General features: G+C 38.0%; 1 protein-coding gene across 5 annotated transcripts in view; it reads right to left on the bottom strand.

Moving 5' to 3' along the window:
• usp32 (ubiquitin specific peptidase 32) overlaps nucleotides 1–18,113 on the bottom strand; it is a 75,265-nt gene that overhangs the window by 35,019 nt on the left and 22,133 nt on the right. For all 5 annotated transcript variants that reach the window (XM_028464092.1, XM_028464087.1, XM_028464089.1 and 2 more), the window contains exons 4-9: nucleotides 15,613–15,731; nucleotides 8,727–8,886; nucleotides 4,374–4,505; nucleotides 2,843–2,950; nucleotides 2,612–2,727; nucleotides 2,424–2,486 (exon numbers count right to left, since the gene is read on the bottom strand). In XM_028464092.1, coding sequence (XP_028319893.1) covers nucleotides 2,424–2,486; nucleotides 2,612–2,727; nucleotides 2,843–2,950; nucleotides 4,374–4,505; nucleotides 8,727–8,886; nucleotides 15,613–15,731 — 698 coding nt within the window. The remainder of the gene's footprint in view (nucleotides 1–2,423; nucleotides 2,487–2,611; nucleotides 2,728–2,842; nucleotides 2,951–4,373; nucleotides 4,506–8,726; nucleotides 8,887–15,612; nucleotides 15,732–18,113) is intronic.

Here is an 18,113-nt window from a genome sequence, read left to right as displayed (position 1 = left end):
ATCAGTCCACCATAACGCGGTGATGTAACAACTTTTTCCCGTTATTCTTCTATTACAAACTGGCTGACTTTTACTTCAGCCACACTGTTGCTGGCGGGCGGGCTTCAAACAACATTACATTGGCACTTTTAGTCCTTCTCTGTTCTAGTCCGTCTCGGTCCGCAGCTCTGCGCGCGCATGTGGCTAGTGTGGCTGTTCAGTGATTGGTTGGCTGTGGTGCGCACACGGTGTGCAGTGATTGGCTCTATGCCCACACATTAACTGAACCATTACAGTTCGAACAAATCCGACAACTCACAGCTTTGAACCAAGCTGCAGACATGTTCAAAGTATCAGCTCTGTCGGTCCCTGAACGCAGATATATTTGAGCCACAGACAGACAGAGATTGCTTGCTTTAATATACAGATATTAATGGACAGTTTTTTAAAGAATTTCCATGCCATTTACAATTACAAAGTCAACTCAAACTGCAAGCAGTTATGAAAGCAGGCCACGCCTTCCCACGCGACTCGGCCCCCAGATTTTGCGGAGTGTGCTCTTCTATATATATCCTTGACATTTCACAGCCCTCAACTTAATACTTGAGCTGAAATAAATGTTTGTTGTTTATGTTGTAATAAGCCATGCTCACTTTGACCAATCATTTGAGATATGGCCTCAAATTTGGTAAAAATCGGTCATTTAAGAGATATAAAGTTCCCATATTTGCAGTGCTCTCCAGAGGCCTAATTTATTAAAATTTTGCTCAAACCCTCACAGTCACATGCCAACTGAGCATCTCAGATTTAGTGTTGTTAGCATTTATTTTGACCGAGATATGCAACAGTTTGCGTTTTTATAGCTAGCTAAAAAGCTTTACTCGTTAATAATTTGCGCATATTTTGACAGAACAAAATGATTTACTCAACTTTAGGTCAGGTCCAACTAAAGACTCTACGTGCCATGTTTCACGCTTACTGGACAAAACCCCAAGGAGGAGTTCGAAAAAGTAAGTTTTCCAGGTTTTGCGCAACATAATCATGGGCAGAAATGGGCGTGGCCAAGCCAAGTGCTATTCAGGGAATCTGTGAATATGAAGTTTTTGAATGTGCAACATACGGTGTGGGAATTATAAGCCAAAACGTGTTGACCTTGGTTATAGCTCCACCTGCTGGCGGATACATGTGAGTTTTTGCGTCCGAGGTACGTGAAGGGGTCTGGACCAACCCTGAAAATTGCACTGCCCTGCCTTGCACATGTTAGCCTGCAGCACCACTTTTTCCAACGGAAAAATAAAAGGAAATATTAATAAAAAATCAGAAGAAAAACAATAGGGTTCCAAGCACCGCTGGTCCTGGGAACCGCATGTGTGTCCCCAGGACCAGCGGGCTTGGCCCCCTAATTATCTGAACTCAATTACACAATTTAAACCCTGGCACTGAGAGACCTTAACAGTTTATTGAAAACCCAACCTGCTGATTACACAGTTTAACACACTTACTGACTAAAGGATTTTTTAGTTTCTATGTAAACCAACCCAGAACTAGGGATGGGATCGAAAACCGGTTCTTTCTGAGAACCGTTTCCCAGTAATCCAAATCCTAGGAATCGTTTGTTTGCTTGCCTGTCAATTCCGCTTATCAGTTCCTCTTACGTCGCAAATATGTAACGATAAACTCCTCCAGATCCTGTATATTGTGTTTATGCTAGCACAAAGTGAAGCTCCTCCCACCATATAGTTGTTTGCTCTCCACCACAGAGAATCCACCTCCTCCACCCACAGCTGTGCTGTCCTCTGTGCTGTGTTTGTAGCATCTCTGTTGCTACGCTACTCACTTTCGGGTTCTATACAGTCGTGCAAAAGTTGCTTCTTGCACAGACTTTTTTTCTGAAAACACACCTCGTTACCAGTTTACATCCTCATAACAAGACATGAGAGACAAACTGATACTGATCAATGTTTAGTTTGCTCTTTCACACACGGACACACACACACACACACACACACACGGACACACACAAGAAATGTAAACAAAGGCTAAACTAAAGCTTTACCGTTTAAATACATAACAATAAGTGAAGCTGTACTTTTGGTTAATATGTTCTTTTTTACAGAAGAATTATTTGTTTTAAGTCTGAATTAGTTTTGGATCAAATTGTTCAAGTTCAAAAGGAGAACTGTAAATATTCTCAAATGTTTGTAGCCAAAATGTGTCATATGTTGTAATAACATTAATTAATCCATTTTATATAGCACTTTGTATATATTATTATCCAGTGAAAACAATCTATACCTGGTGGATTAAAATAGAGCTGATATCACTGAAGGAAATTAAAGAGACAAAGATAATACAATAAAAAGTTATTTATTTCCCTCACCCAATGAGAATTGGAATCGCTAAATTCTTATTTATTCCCATCCCTACCCAGAACAATCTCTCACCTTGGTTGTGTCGTGCATCTTCAGGATTTGCTCCACGATGTCGGACACGCTACAGCGCAGCTCCTGTGAATCAGTGAAATCATTATTTTTTTTAACTCTAATGGTCTCCCACAGACGGGAAGAAGCTGACGTGTCAGGAACTGTGAAGGTGAAAACTTGAGTGTACAGGAAGCTGTGCGTTCACTCACAGGAAGTATGTCTGTGCGGTTATCCTTCCACACCTCCAGTAAGGCCACCACCATCTCATGGAGCTCATCTCGGGACAGAATCCCATCCCGGTCCACGTCAAACACTTTGAAACAGACTGGCAGAGACACGAGAAGAACAGCAGTAAGGTTTCCCTCCTCTCAGGAAGCAGGCGTCACTTCAAAATAAAATCCTCCTTATTAAAAAAAACACATTCAGAAGAATGAACATACATTTCTGCCTTTCAGCGACGGGCCCCCTGCAGCAGGCCGACAGTCCACAGGAGATCTCCTTAAAGTCAATGTGATTGTCCCTGTTTTCATCAAAGGCATGAAAAAGACCTGGAAAACAAGAGGAAATATACAGGTATCGTCAATAAACATGATCAGTTTTCAACAAGAGAAGTAGATTCAAAGCAACACATTACCAATAGCTAGGCCACGGGTTCTCAACCTTGAGGTTACATGACACTAAGAGGGCGTCGACAGATGCCTTCAAGAAACTAAGTAAATACAATTTGCTTATTTTTATTCTTTTTCTGCAACTACACCAAACTCACCATATTTTAATCACTTTTTATTGCCATATTTTTGCTCCTTTTAATGTATTTTTGCTACATTACTCACATTTCTGACACTTCTTGCCAAATTTGAATGCCTTTTCTGCACATTTTTCCACTTTCCAGACATGTTCAGCACGTATAAAATCTTTTCACCACTTTTCCACCTAATGTCACATATGTTGACCCATTATTGTCACTTTTAACTTCTTTTCACCAGATTTCATGATTATTTTTGCCAATTAAACCACATTCAGGATTTTGTCATGCCCATTATTTGCCAGTTAAAACTTCATGTTCCTACTTTTTTGGTCACTTTTTGTTCGGCAACTTTTAACCTATTTCTGTGGGTTTTAAAAAAAAATCTCATTTCACCACCTTTTCCACCATTTTTGGTCACTTTGAAACCATTTTATTTCTGATTAAATGAAGGATTTTCATCTTAAAGATGAATATATACTATGGCCCAAACAATGTTTCTGCCCGTTTTTGCCCACTCTAATTTGAAACTCCAATTTCTGTGGTTTTTAAAATCCCATTTAATTTACTTGAATTTATTTATTTAGCAGACATAAAAACTACATTTAAAGGTTCAAGGAGGGAATGAAGCCAAAAGGGCTTGTATAAGAGCTTTCAATAAACACAAACAACTTAAAACAAAGGCTAACAAACACTTCATGAAACAAAATGCACAATTAAACTTTTATATATGAGGAAAACTAATATATAAACAAAGTACACAAAAATATTATCAAAAGACATTAAAATATTGAACAAAATATTAATTGAAGATGAAAAATAAATACAAACTTAAAACATATACATAAAAAAACATACATTTACCAGTAGATTTCACCTCCTTTTCCACCATTTTTGGTCACTTTAAACCATTTTATTAGTGATTAAAACCAAGATTTCCATCTTTAAGATGACTATAATAATAATAATAAACGTTCCTGGATAACAGTGGATATTATTCAGATGAATAAATAAATGTGGTTATCACAGATTCATAGAACAATAGACCATCATTTTACTGACTTTATGGATGGACCCCAAAAATCTCCCCTTTATTCCCCCTTATAGATGGTCCTGTCTCCACATGACTGTTCTTCAATGTTCATGTCTGTGTTCAACCACCTTCAGCTACAGTGATCTAGGCTCTTAATAAAAAGAAAAGGTGTCACAGACGTGTGAAGTGTTACCTTCACTCAGACAAGCGTGAATAGGGGGAGAGACGAGCGGGACAAAGGTTTCCAAGTCAAAGCGACCAGTTCTGGATTGGGCTTTCAGCAGCCAATAGCGTTTCTCCAAGTCTATGATATCCGACTCCTCCACTGCAGAAGTAAAGACAGAGAGACACATTCACCTAATCAATTTATATGATCACAAATCAGAGAGAACAGTTAATCAAAGTTTATAACAATCAAAGAAAAATGCTGATGAAAGATGTGTTTGATTAAAAAACTTGTGAATATCAACCTTGTGTCAAAAAAGGACAAATTATTACATTTGGCAATTGACATTGTTCTCGTAGGAGTTCTTAGTATTTTTCTTCTGCAACTCTTTGTCCTAGAACTCCTCCTAGACTATTAATGCAGCACTAATGACACATATGTCATCTCATAGCGACAATGTCAATGATGTGCAGTCAAGCTTTTTTGGAGCCAAAATGTCAAGGTCAAGGTCAAGGTTGTGTCAAGTGTCAAAAAACTAAATTTTCCATATATCTACAAATATTTAACGTACAAGTTTAATGCTTACATGTATGAAAATTTCATCTCAAGGGGAGCATTTTATTTTTGTGGACCAAAGCTGTACGACCTACCAGTAAAAACATTGGTAGGGGTCAAAGTTCATGACATCACAAAAAAACAAAAAACAAAAAAAAAAACTTTTTCCTATAACTTGGTCACAAAATAGGATCCAGTGCTCAGACTGGTACCATTGAACAACTTTTCTTTTCAATGTGTGACATTGACCTTCGCTCAAAGTCATATTTAAGGTCAAGGTCAGTCTTCTGTTTTTCCTGCATTATTACTTTCAATTTAATTAGTAAAAAGAACAACATAAAGGGACATTACCCAGCAAAATACACACAATAAGACGTCTTTCACATAAACAATTCTCTATAACATTTTCAATTGGCAAATACGTATTCTCCTTGTGAATACTAAGTCTTGCTTAGTTAGGTTAATCATTAATAATGCAATAAAATACAGTTTTACATAATAGGAGCTTATAAGAAATACATATTTGATAACAACCTACAATATCTTACAGTTTATTTTTTATTTATTTATTCAGTTTATTTTCGACATGGTTACATTCACTTTTTTTTTTTTGTACATGCCGAAAAAGGAGACGAGAGAAGCAGTTTGCTTATCTGGGTCCCGCCCCCAGTAAATATAAGAGCTTACGTTGAAGCTGCTGGAGACAATAACTTTTTAATTGTATCTGATAAAGACATAGTGTAGGTCTAAATGATCAATGAATCAAAGATCAATTGCTCAAAACAAGATGATAAAGGTTAAAAGTGCAGCTTTAAAGTTTGTTTGGAACTCCACTGTAAACACTCTCTTATTAAAGGGATCTTCCACTGTTCTTTCAAGTTTGGCCTAAAATCTTCTAAATGCACTTAATTATTAGTAGATATATGCCTAATAAAACAAATTACTATGCACCAAATTCATTTTATTAACTTTTGAAAATGGGACTATTTAATCACGTGATTGATGATGTCACACGGCCTGTAAACATCCCATTGTTTTCTATTGAGTGAAACATTCAGCCTGATTTATAGATCATTTAACAGATTTATAGATCATTTAACAGATTTATAGATCATTTAACAGATTTATAGATCATTTAACAGATTTATAGATCATTTAACAGATTTTACAGTCAAAATTACAACTTGTGCTGCTTTTTGTTGCTCTAAATATTCAGAAAAAGTTAAAGATGTTGATGTAAACCTTTTTTTAGAAAAAGGATAAAACCAGTAAAAAAAAAAATCTTAAAATAATCTGACCACAAAATTACAACAAGAACACAAAATACAATAAAAACACGATGACTAAAATCATTCTTCTAATGCTGACAAATGTTGTAAAGGTTGTGTGATTGTGTAGTTGTGTAGTAGTGTAGTGGTGTGATGGTGTGATTGTGTAGTTATGTGATTGTGTAATTTTGTAGTTGTGTGATTGTGTGGTTGTGTGATGGTGTGGTTGTGTGATGGTGTGGTTGTGTAGTTATGTGATTGTGTAGTTGTGTGATTGTGTAGTTGTGTGATTGTGTAGTTGTGTGGTTGTGTGATGGTGTGATTGTGTAGTTGTGTGATTGTGTAGTTGTGTGATTGTGTAGTTGTGTGATTGTGTAGTTGTGTGATTGTGTAGTTGTGTGATTGTGTAGTTGTGGGGTTGTGTAGTTGTGGGGTTGTGTAGTTGTGGGGTTGTGTAGTTGTGGGGTTGTGTGATCTGGTATCATTAGCTATAGCATGTGTGCAGCTCTGCCAGGGTCAATGAACCAGCCTCCCACTTTCAGCATGCTAATCCAAAGCTTAAGGTAAATCGGATTCAGCAGCTAGCTACTGTTAGCTACCAGGCATCAACATATGACAGGTGTCAGAAATCAGGACGAGCCCCCGCGTTGTTGTTCAGCTCCATGTTGGCACTGATTGATGACAGGTAGAAACAAAGATCAGAGACATTTATTCTACCTCCAGTGATTAGAAAATAAACCGCCCGAAAAATAGAACATAGCTCCATTAATTCATCTGACTCAAAATTCACTTTGGAAGATTTACAGTTTGGCTCAGTTTGGCACAGGATCGCCAAACTGTAAATCTTCAAAAGTGAATTTTGAGTAAACTGTTGGCATGGTAACGACCTAAAGATGACAGGTACTACTACAAAGTCATATGGCTCCAAACATGGTCCTTTTTATGTTGTTAAAGTTAGTTTAAAATAGTTTACTGCCACATCTCTCTGACTTGATAAGTTTCCACCAAGGTTGGAGTCAATTAAAATATTATATTTTTTTTATCCTCAGGAAGTCAATTACAATTATCTTCTAAATTACCAAAGTTCAGTTACAATCAATCAGAATCACTGAGTCTGAAATAAATAAATAACCTAATAAAATGTAACCTTCCTCTTTCTGCTAGAATCTCTTATTACACCAGGTCCTAAATCATCTGTAAAATACACTACAAACAAATGTCTATGATTTCATTTCTTTCCTATCTCGGTTACATTGTCAGGCTTCCTAATCACTGAAAGTATTGATATTATTATTCTTGGTGTGGTCAGTCAATATACCCCTACCCCTTATTAACTACGTATGTGTAAGACATACAACTGCAACGTGGTTCCCCAGGTTTGCGTTTAATTTGTATACATTTTCCATGCCAACTAAATATACAATTATCTGAACTCAATCACAATTAAATTATGTAATAATTGTCATATCGTTATTTGTCAGTCATACATATATATATATATATATACATACATATTTCAAGTATTACTTTAAAATGGTAAAATGTGGGAAAAGCTTGATATGAAACATATTTTAATAATTGTTAACTACATATCTGATATCTGTAGAACTGTACACAGAACTGTACCATGGTTCCCCAGTTTTGCGTTAAAATTATAATTGACATTTTTTTAATAATTTTCATGAAAATTACAAAGTCAATTATCTGAACGCAATTAAAATTTCATTACGATTGTTTTTTTTACGATTAAATTACGCCATAATTGTATTTAACTATCAATTACGCCATTACAATTGTAGCACTTGTATGAATCTATATGTTTATCCTTTACTTATCCTTTAACCTTAATACTTATTATTATTATTGTTTGTAATTAGTTTTTTCTGTTCTTTGCACCAACTGCCAAGTTAAATGTCTTCAACTGTTTTTAAACTGTACTTGACAAATAAAAACCTTTCATATTCTGATTTCTGATAATTGATCCCAACCCTGGTTTTCCACTGATGATGTGATCAGGAAGGTGAACACTCACTAATGTGGTACCCACCTAAAGGCGCGACTCTCTCCGAGTGGCAGCAGAGATACCATACCATCATCCAGGGAACATCCTTACAGAGGAACTGCCACAGACAGACAGCACGACGTGAGTGAAACTAACGGAGACGAGAAACTAGCTAGCTAGGCAGCTAGCGACCGACTCATGACAAGCCTCATGTTCTTCTCCTTCTGAGAAAAGTCAGGACTCAGTTACACTCTCTCTGTTACACGCTAAGAAGACACAAAGCTAAGAGGATCAGGCTCGGAGCAGGAGGATTAAAGGCCACGTCCACATTTCAAACCCTTTGACTTTGAGTGGCAGGAACATAAAATAAAAGAAGAGCTACATTTATTTGCAGCCTTTCACAAAAAGACTTTATTAAAACAAAGAATCACTGGATGTTTACTGACAACATTTTAGTAACGCCAACATTGTGAGACTAAACAAACGTAGCGTATGTGGATGGATGTCGGAACATGTAAGTGGGGGTGTGGGTGAAGTTTGAGGACGTGAACTTACAGTGTGTGACTCCAGCCAGAGTCTGGTAGAAAGTGGGCGTGTCACTGTCATCAGTCAGCGTCACACACACTCGTTCAGTCAGTAACCATCGAGACAACGTGAACGCCTCCTTGTTCTGCAGGAGCCAGTTCCTGAAGCGCTCATAGTTCACCTTGTCCCCCTGAAACAAACAATATTCTCAACGTTTACAGATCACTCCTAAATATATCATTGAAACCCATTCCTATTACAGGAGATTTTGGGGTCATACCACCTGAGTTACATCTCTAAACTATGGTTGCTTTTGTTCTCTCTCAGCACATAGACTGATATTGTTTAAATGGAAGGACAAACATCCCCCAACTATTAAATCATGGTAAATTATATTGTTCATTTCTTGTAATTAGGGCTGGGCGATTTTGCCTAAAAAGAAAAATCAACGATTTTTTAAAGAAAAAGTCTAGTTTCGAATCGAGTTTTGATTTTTTTTTTCATGCACTAATAATGACTGCAGATATCAGATATATTCTCAGAAGTGTAACTTTATTGCTGTGATTGTCCTCAAGAGTTAAAATGCATAGAACAATCCCAAATTAAAAAGTAAATGAGGTTCTGTTATTCAACTATTTCAAGCTTTAACCAGGTTTAAGTAAAAGTGCAACAGAAACTTCACAGTAGCTTCAATTTTCTGATTAAGAAATCTGATAATTACATATTTTATAACAATTAAAAAAATAATAAACTTTTCCCTTAGCATCTCAGCATAGTGTGTGTAAAACGTTAAACATGCCTGTAGCACACATATAGCTACTCAAAGGGTAAAAATAAATAAAAATAAAAATGTATAAAAAAAATTTCAAAATGTTTTGTTTTTGTTTTTTTTACTTGAATTAAAAAAATAAATCGTTTTTATCTACAAATTTAATAAATCGATTAAATCAATTTTTTTGCCCAGCCCTACTAAAAATATGAGAAAATACAAAACACCACAAGAGGCAGTGCCCAGAAATGTAATAACATCTGGTAACCTTTTCTTAAAAAGTGGAAGCAAAGGATACTATAAATTATTATAATAACAATATTCCGTGTTCATACTGAGTGTTCGTTCAGTACTATGTAATAGAAGAACAGCTTACCGATGATTGTTTTTCATTGTTTGGTGAACGTCCTTACAATTTAGCATTGAATTGCTAAAATGTACAGATTTTCTTTAAATAATAATAAAAAGGTTCTACCATCTTACTTCTAGAGGAAAAATGTTCTTAAATACAATGACTATGAATTAGTATGAGTATCAAACAGATAAATGTAAAAAATAGACTGAATACGTTAAACTATTTATGGTGACAAAGTATAATTGTGCTTTGAACGTGTTTCCATTGAACGTTGTTTTGGGCTGGAGCGTCGTAACTCCCATGAAATCTCATCCCATGAGACTTTGCTGCAGAAGGCGGACGCTCAGAACCTCCTTATAAAACTCTGTATTCCTTTGTTGTTTCACACCTAATGTGGCGGTAATAATTTAAAAAAAATAATGCTAAGAAATTTCCCGGTCTCCTCTTTTGTTTACACGTACCGCACCATGTATTCTTAGAGAGAAGTGGTCATGTGACCAGGTACCTCATGTCATGTGACCATGTACGTCACTTTCTGTGACGTGTATTTGCAGAAAAAGTGTTTCCATAGCACTTTTGTGACAAATTTTAATATCGAAATGTCGGAAATTCCTCCTCATGAAAGCGTAAAAACCTTTTAGCGATAATTGAGTGTTCTTTTGAAATTCAGAGGTTTCCATTACCAGTTTTTATTGCACTAGTGAGATTTTGTGCATTTTCAAGGCTAATGGAAACAGCTAGTGAAAGTCCCTTAACTCTACAGATAGACATGGTTGTAATTCACATCAGTGATTAAGGTAGATGTTGCACTTTAGTCTCCTAATTCTACTATGTGATAAAGTAAGGGCAGAAAGACTCCATGGAAGCAGAAATACAACGATAGCCTATCAAGATGAGTCCAACATGGCTACGCCCACATTTAAAGGGATATTACATGTGTCAGAGGCTAAAAGTTGATATAAAGGACTCCAAAGACATTATTGACACAAATTGGAGAAGGAGTTTATTTTTCAGCTTAAGAGCGATCATCTAAAGCAGTGGTCCCCAACCACTGGTCCATGGATTGGTATAGGTCCATGGACCACTTGATACCGAGACACAAATCTTTTTTAAAAATGAATGTGCGTTTCAGTAATATTATTATTCAGTAAGTATTCAGTGAGCTGCCCCCGCCGGCGGGTCCTAAGGGTTGAAGAGGTTAAGTGAGATCCCACAGGGACTGATATCGGTCACTCAGTGCTTTGATATTGTCAGTGCCTTACTTGCTTCATGTATCATTTTTACATGGAAGTGTAAACTAGGTCATTATTGTTGAATTTGCACCTAAAAGGTTTAGCTCACTTAAGAACAAAGTGCTAAACATTTGACCTCAGAGCGAGAATTAGTTTGATTTTATCCTGGTAAATCAGGGCAGTCAAACAGTCTCTGCTGCCTCCTAGTGGTCAGAAGAAGAAGAAACAACAAGATCAATCAGAGTCAAACCTCTTCTTTTCCAGATATATTAAATCAATGATCCTGATCATGATACCATGATCATTCACACATGGACACCCCTACCTTTTAGAAAAAATAAATTAAAAATTGCAACAAAATGTGCAATCTGATCCAGATGAAACTTGGTAGAATAATTGAGGAACCAACGTGACATAACAGTCAAATTTCATAAAGAATCAGTCTAATACACATTGAGATATGAATCATTTAAATTTCACCAATGATGAGAGATAAGGGTTTTTGGATTATCCAAAATGTATTGGCATCTGCCGTGGCCTAAAGTCTATCTTTGGTTAAAATGTTGTCAAACCTCGTGGAGTACTTTTGGAGTAATCCTGCTAACAGACAAACAAATAAACATACACAAATAAATGCTGGTGAAAAAATGATCTCATTGGACTTTGAACTTAAGGTAAATGTTAAGGGAATTATATTCATGCATATATATTACCAAGTTATGATCATTAGTAGTTTTTGAATAACATCTTAGGTAATCTCTTTATTGCCTGTGTGAGAAAATACACTGGTGTTTTTCTTATTGCCAAGGTAATTCATTAACTACATTTGGAAAAAATGTTATGTGCCAACATCTTTATCTAGGGTTACAAGTCTTCCTTAATCGAAGGTCCTGTAGGAAACACGACGTCTGCACATGACACGTTTACACTTTTCCACCCATATAAAATGAAGTGCTCTCTGTATTCTTGTTAGACAAACCAGAACTGAGGACAACTTAAGGTTGTATTCTACTTGTGCACTGCTTTGTCTCCTTGATTGCATTAAATCAAGTAATTTGCAACTAAAGAAAACATAGTTTTTCTTTGTGACTCCTTATTTCGGGGTATTCTTCCACCCACAGTAAATGAGTGAAATGTAAGAATTATTTATTTTTAGTTTAATTTAATTTAATGGTATTTTGACATAACACTTGATTAACATTTCGATCTCACAGGTTAGTGATGCATGATATTATCGGTTTTAGCCTTAAAGGATCCTCCACTGTTTTTATACATGTGGCCTAATACCTTCTAAATGTTCTTATTAGTAGATTTATGTCTAACTAAACTCATTATGATGCAATATATTTGTTTAATAACCTTTTAAAATGTGACTACATTACAGTTTTAGAGCCTGTGTTCCTCCATCTTGAAATCATGTGATTGATGATGTCACACGGCCCCACTGCCTGTAAACATCCACTGTTTTCTATTGGAGTGAAACATTCAGCCTGATTTTTAGATCATATAGTAGCTTTTTAGATTATTTAGCAACTTTTTAGATTATTAAGTAGCTCTTTAGATCATTTGACATCTCTTTCAGTCACAATAACAACTTGTGCTGCTATGGTTGCTCTAAAAAACCAGACAAAGTTAAAGCTGTCAATGTAAACCTCTTGTTTACAGAAAGAAGATAAAAACAGTTTTCTGTAATTTACTCGCTAACTTCAGCCATCAGAGCGTCAGTCGTGCACTGTTTAAGATGGAGTAGAGGTCCATAAGGAGAGCTTTTCTTCTCTGCTTTATTGAAAAAAAAAAATAATCTGTGATTCGAGATGATCTCAGCAATCAGGTCTGAGTGATAAATATCAGTATTGGTTATCGACCAAGCGAGTTGTAAAATATCGGATATCGGCCAAAAATCCAACATGGTGCATCACTGTCACAGATTTAATGTCAGCGTGGGAATAACATCTGGATTGATGCATTGTAACCTCAGAACGCCACTTCAAAGTTCTTAGTCAATTTAAATGTTTAATATTTTACTAGTGTTAAAATAATTAACCGAACGTGACATGAATTCCTGATGTTTTAAATAATAATAATTTAAAATAGTACATGGCACCTATTATATCTTCCCTTAGGGGTCTACAACCAAAGGAGCCATTTAACCTCATCTCACCTGGATTAAAGTCTTCATGGAGCCAAAAAATACCATCTCAATGAAGAAAATACAGTGTATTAAATTATATACTTACAATTATATGGAATAATGTTTGATTTAATTTGATTTGATTTATATTGATCATGTAAATGGAAACTTAAAACAGTTTAAAATAAAATAAATTGACATCAAGAAATAAAACAGTATCTTCATCTTCAAATTCTTACACATTTCAGTTTACATGAACACAATGTTTATAAAGAAGATTTTTTTAGTTAATGTATTTGAAAGGCTACAAAAAGTGACTTGAATATGATAACACATGATCATGTGATCAACACATGCTAATTACTCATTTCTTGCCACACATAAAACATACATATTTAACCTGTACATTGGTGGTTAAATGAATCTGTTCCCACACAATTAAAATCTCTATTTTCTTCCAGAATAGTGTTTTTGTTGGTTTAGTTTCTTACCAGGGATTTATTTATTTTTTCTACTTCAGCACATGCTGTCAAAGGTCAACACTAGAAGAAGCACAATCATTATGAGACAGCAATGGATGTTTTGTTATTGCAATAAAATAAATCGAATTTTTTTATTGCTTAATTGTGACCATCACCAGCCATCCCTAAGGAAGGGTAAGAAATCTTTTATTATAGAGAGGATATAAAAAGGAAGAAAAGGTGGAGAAGAATAGATTATTTTACAGTGAGGGTGAGATGTGAAGTTGTAGAACATAGTGTGCTTATTATGTTGCGTAATCAAGCCAGTATAGTGACAAGTGTGAAGCTTAGCTAATGGTGGTGGCTGTGAACAGGAGGAATGAGTGAATGGTAGTACCTAAAGCCAGTATTTGGGATTAACGTGTCTAAAGTTAAGCCCAGTATGAGTTTTATCCCACATCCCAAGGCGTGCCAGTGCATCGTAGACCAGTATATGTGCAAAAACCGCTACCGCAAACCCAGGAACTGCCCCAGGCCTGCAGATGCAGCCAGGCCCGCACCACCTTCCCCGGAAGACCCCTAGCCAGGACCGGCCCAGCCAGCCGGCCCCCCCCAAGGAGGCCACCCCCAATCACCCACGCGCCGAAACGAGACACCCCCTGACGCCAGCACAGCCCAGGGGACAGCGGGCCCAAGCCACCAACCCACACTGAACCGCTGCCAGTCCCCGGGCAGACAGCGGGGGAGCGCGCCCCGAGACGCCAAACCCAAAGACCCACCCCCGGGATACCCCCGCCCAGACACGGCACCTATGGGGCCCGGCTCCCCCAGCCAGCAGACCAACCACCCCTGACGCGGATCCGCCAGGACAGGAGCCACAGGCCGCGGATCCGCCAGGACAGGAGCCACAGGCCGCGGATCCGCCAGGACAGGAGCCACAGGCCGCGCCCCCACACACACCCACCCAGCACGACCCAGGGGAGGCACCTTCAGCAAAGGCGCGCCCCAGGGAACCAGGCCATGGCGCCCAGACCGGCCGGTGGAGCAACCCACAGCAACACCCCGCCACCCAACAACCCAGGACGCAAGCGCCGCCCCCAAGAGCAGCCACCCCCAGCGCCACCCCGCCCCGGACCCCCCCGTCCCGAAGCCATGAACCCCACCACCCCAGGCCCCCAGACGAGTCAACCCCCAAGCCACCCCACCCGGCGCAGCAATGCTCGCCCCCCCAAGCGAAGGCGATAGCCCCCCCACCAGCATTCCGGGCTGACAAGAGCCCCCAACGGAAGAGCAGGCGTAGAGCGAAGGCGGAGGAGGGGGGAGGATGAGACAGGGAGACAGAAAGCAAGAGGAAAGAGTGGCAGAGAAACACGCAGGCCCCCAGCCCCAAAGGCCAACCAGATGTGCATGGAGGGGGCAGGAGAGCAAGACCAAACCGCCCAGGGACCACGAGAGCACCCGAAAAGGACGCACGCCCACGTAGAGGCACCCGAAACACCCCAGCAATCCTCTCAAGCCACCCAGGTCAAGGCCACCCCACAAGCCCATGGAGGTCCAGGACCAGGGCTACAGTTAGATCAGTGTGTCAGTAGAGAGTGGTGCTGGCAGTCGCTTGCAGGCTAGATTACCAGGGATTTAAAACTTAAGGTTAGCCATAGGTTCAGGAAAGTTGATGGTCTGTAGATGTTGCAGGAGGTGAAGTAGAAAGGTGCTGAGTCATTGTACAACGGGATTTATTTTAGGTTAACAAATTATTATATCTTGATTTTATTTGTCATTAATCATTAATAGCATCTGTAAAAAAAATAAGTATTTATTTCAATCGTTTTTTAAAGCTATAGGGAGCCATTGCAAGAGTCTAAGAGCCACATGTGGCTCCAGAGCCGCAGGTTGCAGACCCCTGCCTTAAGGCGGACAGCAGAAGCATGTGATGAACGTTAAGATGGTATTTGTCTACTCTCTGCTCACCTCAAACGAACACTTTCTCAGAGAAGCAGGAACTTCTCCATCAAGCACCTGCAGGACCGTCTTGATGTCTTCTTTGGCAGCAAATCCACTAAGATCACTGGCAAACAGGCTGAAGAGATCTGTCAGAGCACCCAGCACAACACACACACACACCACACACACACAGAGGGAGAGAGAACCAGAGAACATAAGGTGAAGAAGCTTAGTAAAAGAATGGCAGTCCTCCAAATCACAGTGAAAACACTTCTAAGCATCCGTCTCCAGGACTCCACATCCCACAATGCAATTGATGTCAATAAGAGAGTGTTTACAGCAGAGATCCCAAACATGTTTGATTGTCATTAACAGCCACATTATTTTAGTTTCTGTCGCCTTAACGTCGGCTTGTGTGTTCAACACAAACGTCTCCAATAGATGTGATATCTTCTTTTAACTCTTTCAGTTTAGCTGCCAGTCGACAATCTAGTTTTTAAGAGCAACATAAACAAATATTGTACTCAATGTAGATTCTATTCATTTCACTCTTAGAGCAGTCCAGAGCCTTTAGCATTTTTAAAGAACTGACAGCATTTGTTTCAATCCAGTGAATGTTTGCTTTCACATTGTTTCATTATCTCTTTGAAAATGTAACTATCTTCAACTCAATGAACCATTTCCAAAATTGATCTGCGATACTTCACGTTTCCCAGGGATAGAAACATCTATTCAGTGCCACTATTACCACAATGTTTATGTTTTCATTTGCAAAACAAACCTCATTAGAATAAAAATTATTGAAAAGGAAGAGTGATTAATTTGAACAAAATCCTGAAATTTTGACTCAATAAAACGTAAGTTATTGCATGAGGAGATTTTTGCAATAAATAATTAGATGATTAAATAAGTAAATAAAAAAAAAACTTTAAATTGTTATTAGTATGTATATACAAACAAAAGGTTACAGAAGTGATTAAAATATTTAATGAACATTGTTGTTTTTTTGTTGTTTTTCTAAAAGCAAACAGAAATTTGTTTTTTAAACCGAAAGTGAGTCTTAACAAAAATTTGCAGTTCGTCACCGATGTGGAAATCAGTCATGGATCGAGGCTTTATCACAAGCAGTGGCTGACTTTTATTTTGGAGGGGACGCAAAAAAAGAAGTTAGTTGTAAAGCAAGCAGTTATTAACGTTTGATTTTGAGTTTTGTAATAAAAAAAAACAAAAAAAAACAGGATTTTGGAGAAAAATCAGACGTTTGAAATGTTTTAAAGGAGACATATAATGCCTTTAAATCCTTCCTTTTTACATATAAATCATACAGTTGTGGTCTATATAAAGCAGAACTGCAATGCTTGGGTCTGAATTCCTCATTATTATAGCTTCACCCCTTTTCTGATGTGCTTCTGAGAGCAACTCGTTTTGGTACGGTCTCTTTAAAAGCAAATGAGACACTTCATACCCCGCCCCCTCTCCAGGTTGCAGAGGTGACACTCGGTTTAACTCCACCCTGTTCGGCCATTTTTGTAGTTTGATAGAAGAGATACGATTATGTAGCGGTGCAGAAACTTTTTATTCACACGTTATTTACAAAATGTCAACAACAGAAGACTTGTCCATCCAGCCTTACATGTTCCAGCCAGAGTCTGACCCAGCGGAGCGAGATGAAAATGAAGATGATGAACCTGCAGAACCCTAACAAGTGAGCTAACACAAGCACCGAGCTAACGCTAGCGCCAAGCTAACGTCACGAAATGCATTTTAATAGAGTCTTTACGGAGACAAAAACGTCAAAATGAAATGACTAATGAAAACTTTAGACTTAAATTAAATCACGCAGGCCATATCATCAAGGATCTAAAACGAGCACACAGCGCTAACATATGAAGACGGTGCAACTGCTAATGCTAACAAAACAATGACAGGGACGTCTTATCATCACACTTTTTAGCGTTATTTACAGCTTACCGAAGTGCTCTGTTCATCGTCTCCAAAGATAGAAGGAATTGAACCCTCAATCAGACAAAGTCTTTCAGCAAATCCTTCTTTGTACTGGTGGAGGTTGATGAAGCAGTCATCATTGAAGTGCTTCACACACACAAAAATGACCTTACCCACAGATGTGGGTACATTTCCGTGAAAAATAAAACTCAACCAGGCACTTTGAAAAGGTTCTGATGCTGGGAGACGGTGTAATGAAGCGTGTGGGTTACTACATCCAACAACCCAACATTTTGACTTATCCTCTCGTAACTTTGGCATCCTTGAGCTTGGACTACAAAATAAAAGCGAGAAATAAAAATGGCGGATTGCTCGAAGTGTTGGGCCTGGAGTTGATGTACTAATTTGGCAGTTCTGCTGCAAATACTGTGATGTAATAGTTCAAAAAACGTAATAGAGAATAGAAAAAACTAAACAGATTGAAAAATATGACCAAAACAGAATATAAAGATATCAACGGAGCACCTGAAGAGACTAATTTGAACTTTTCTGTACTTCTAAACACTCTAAATATACAACAAAAT

Source organism: Gouania willdenowi, chromosome 13 (genome assembly GCF_900634775.1).
Source record: "Gouania willdenowi chromosome 13, fGouWil2.1, whole genome shotgun sequence".
NCBI classification, from domain to species: domain Eukaryota; kingdom Metazoa; phylum Chordata; class Actinopteri; order Blenniiformes; family Gobiesocidae; genus Gouania; species Gouania willdenowi.
Note: the sequence above shows the minus strand (reverse complement) of the source record. Positions and strands in the feature narration are given on the sequence as shown.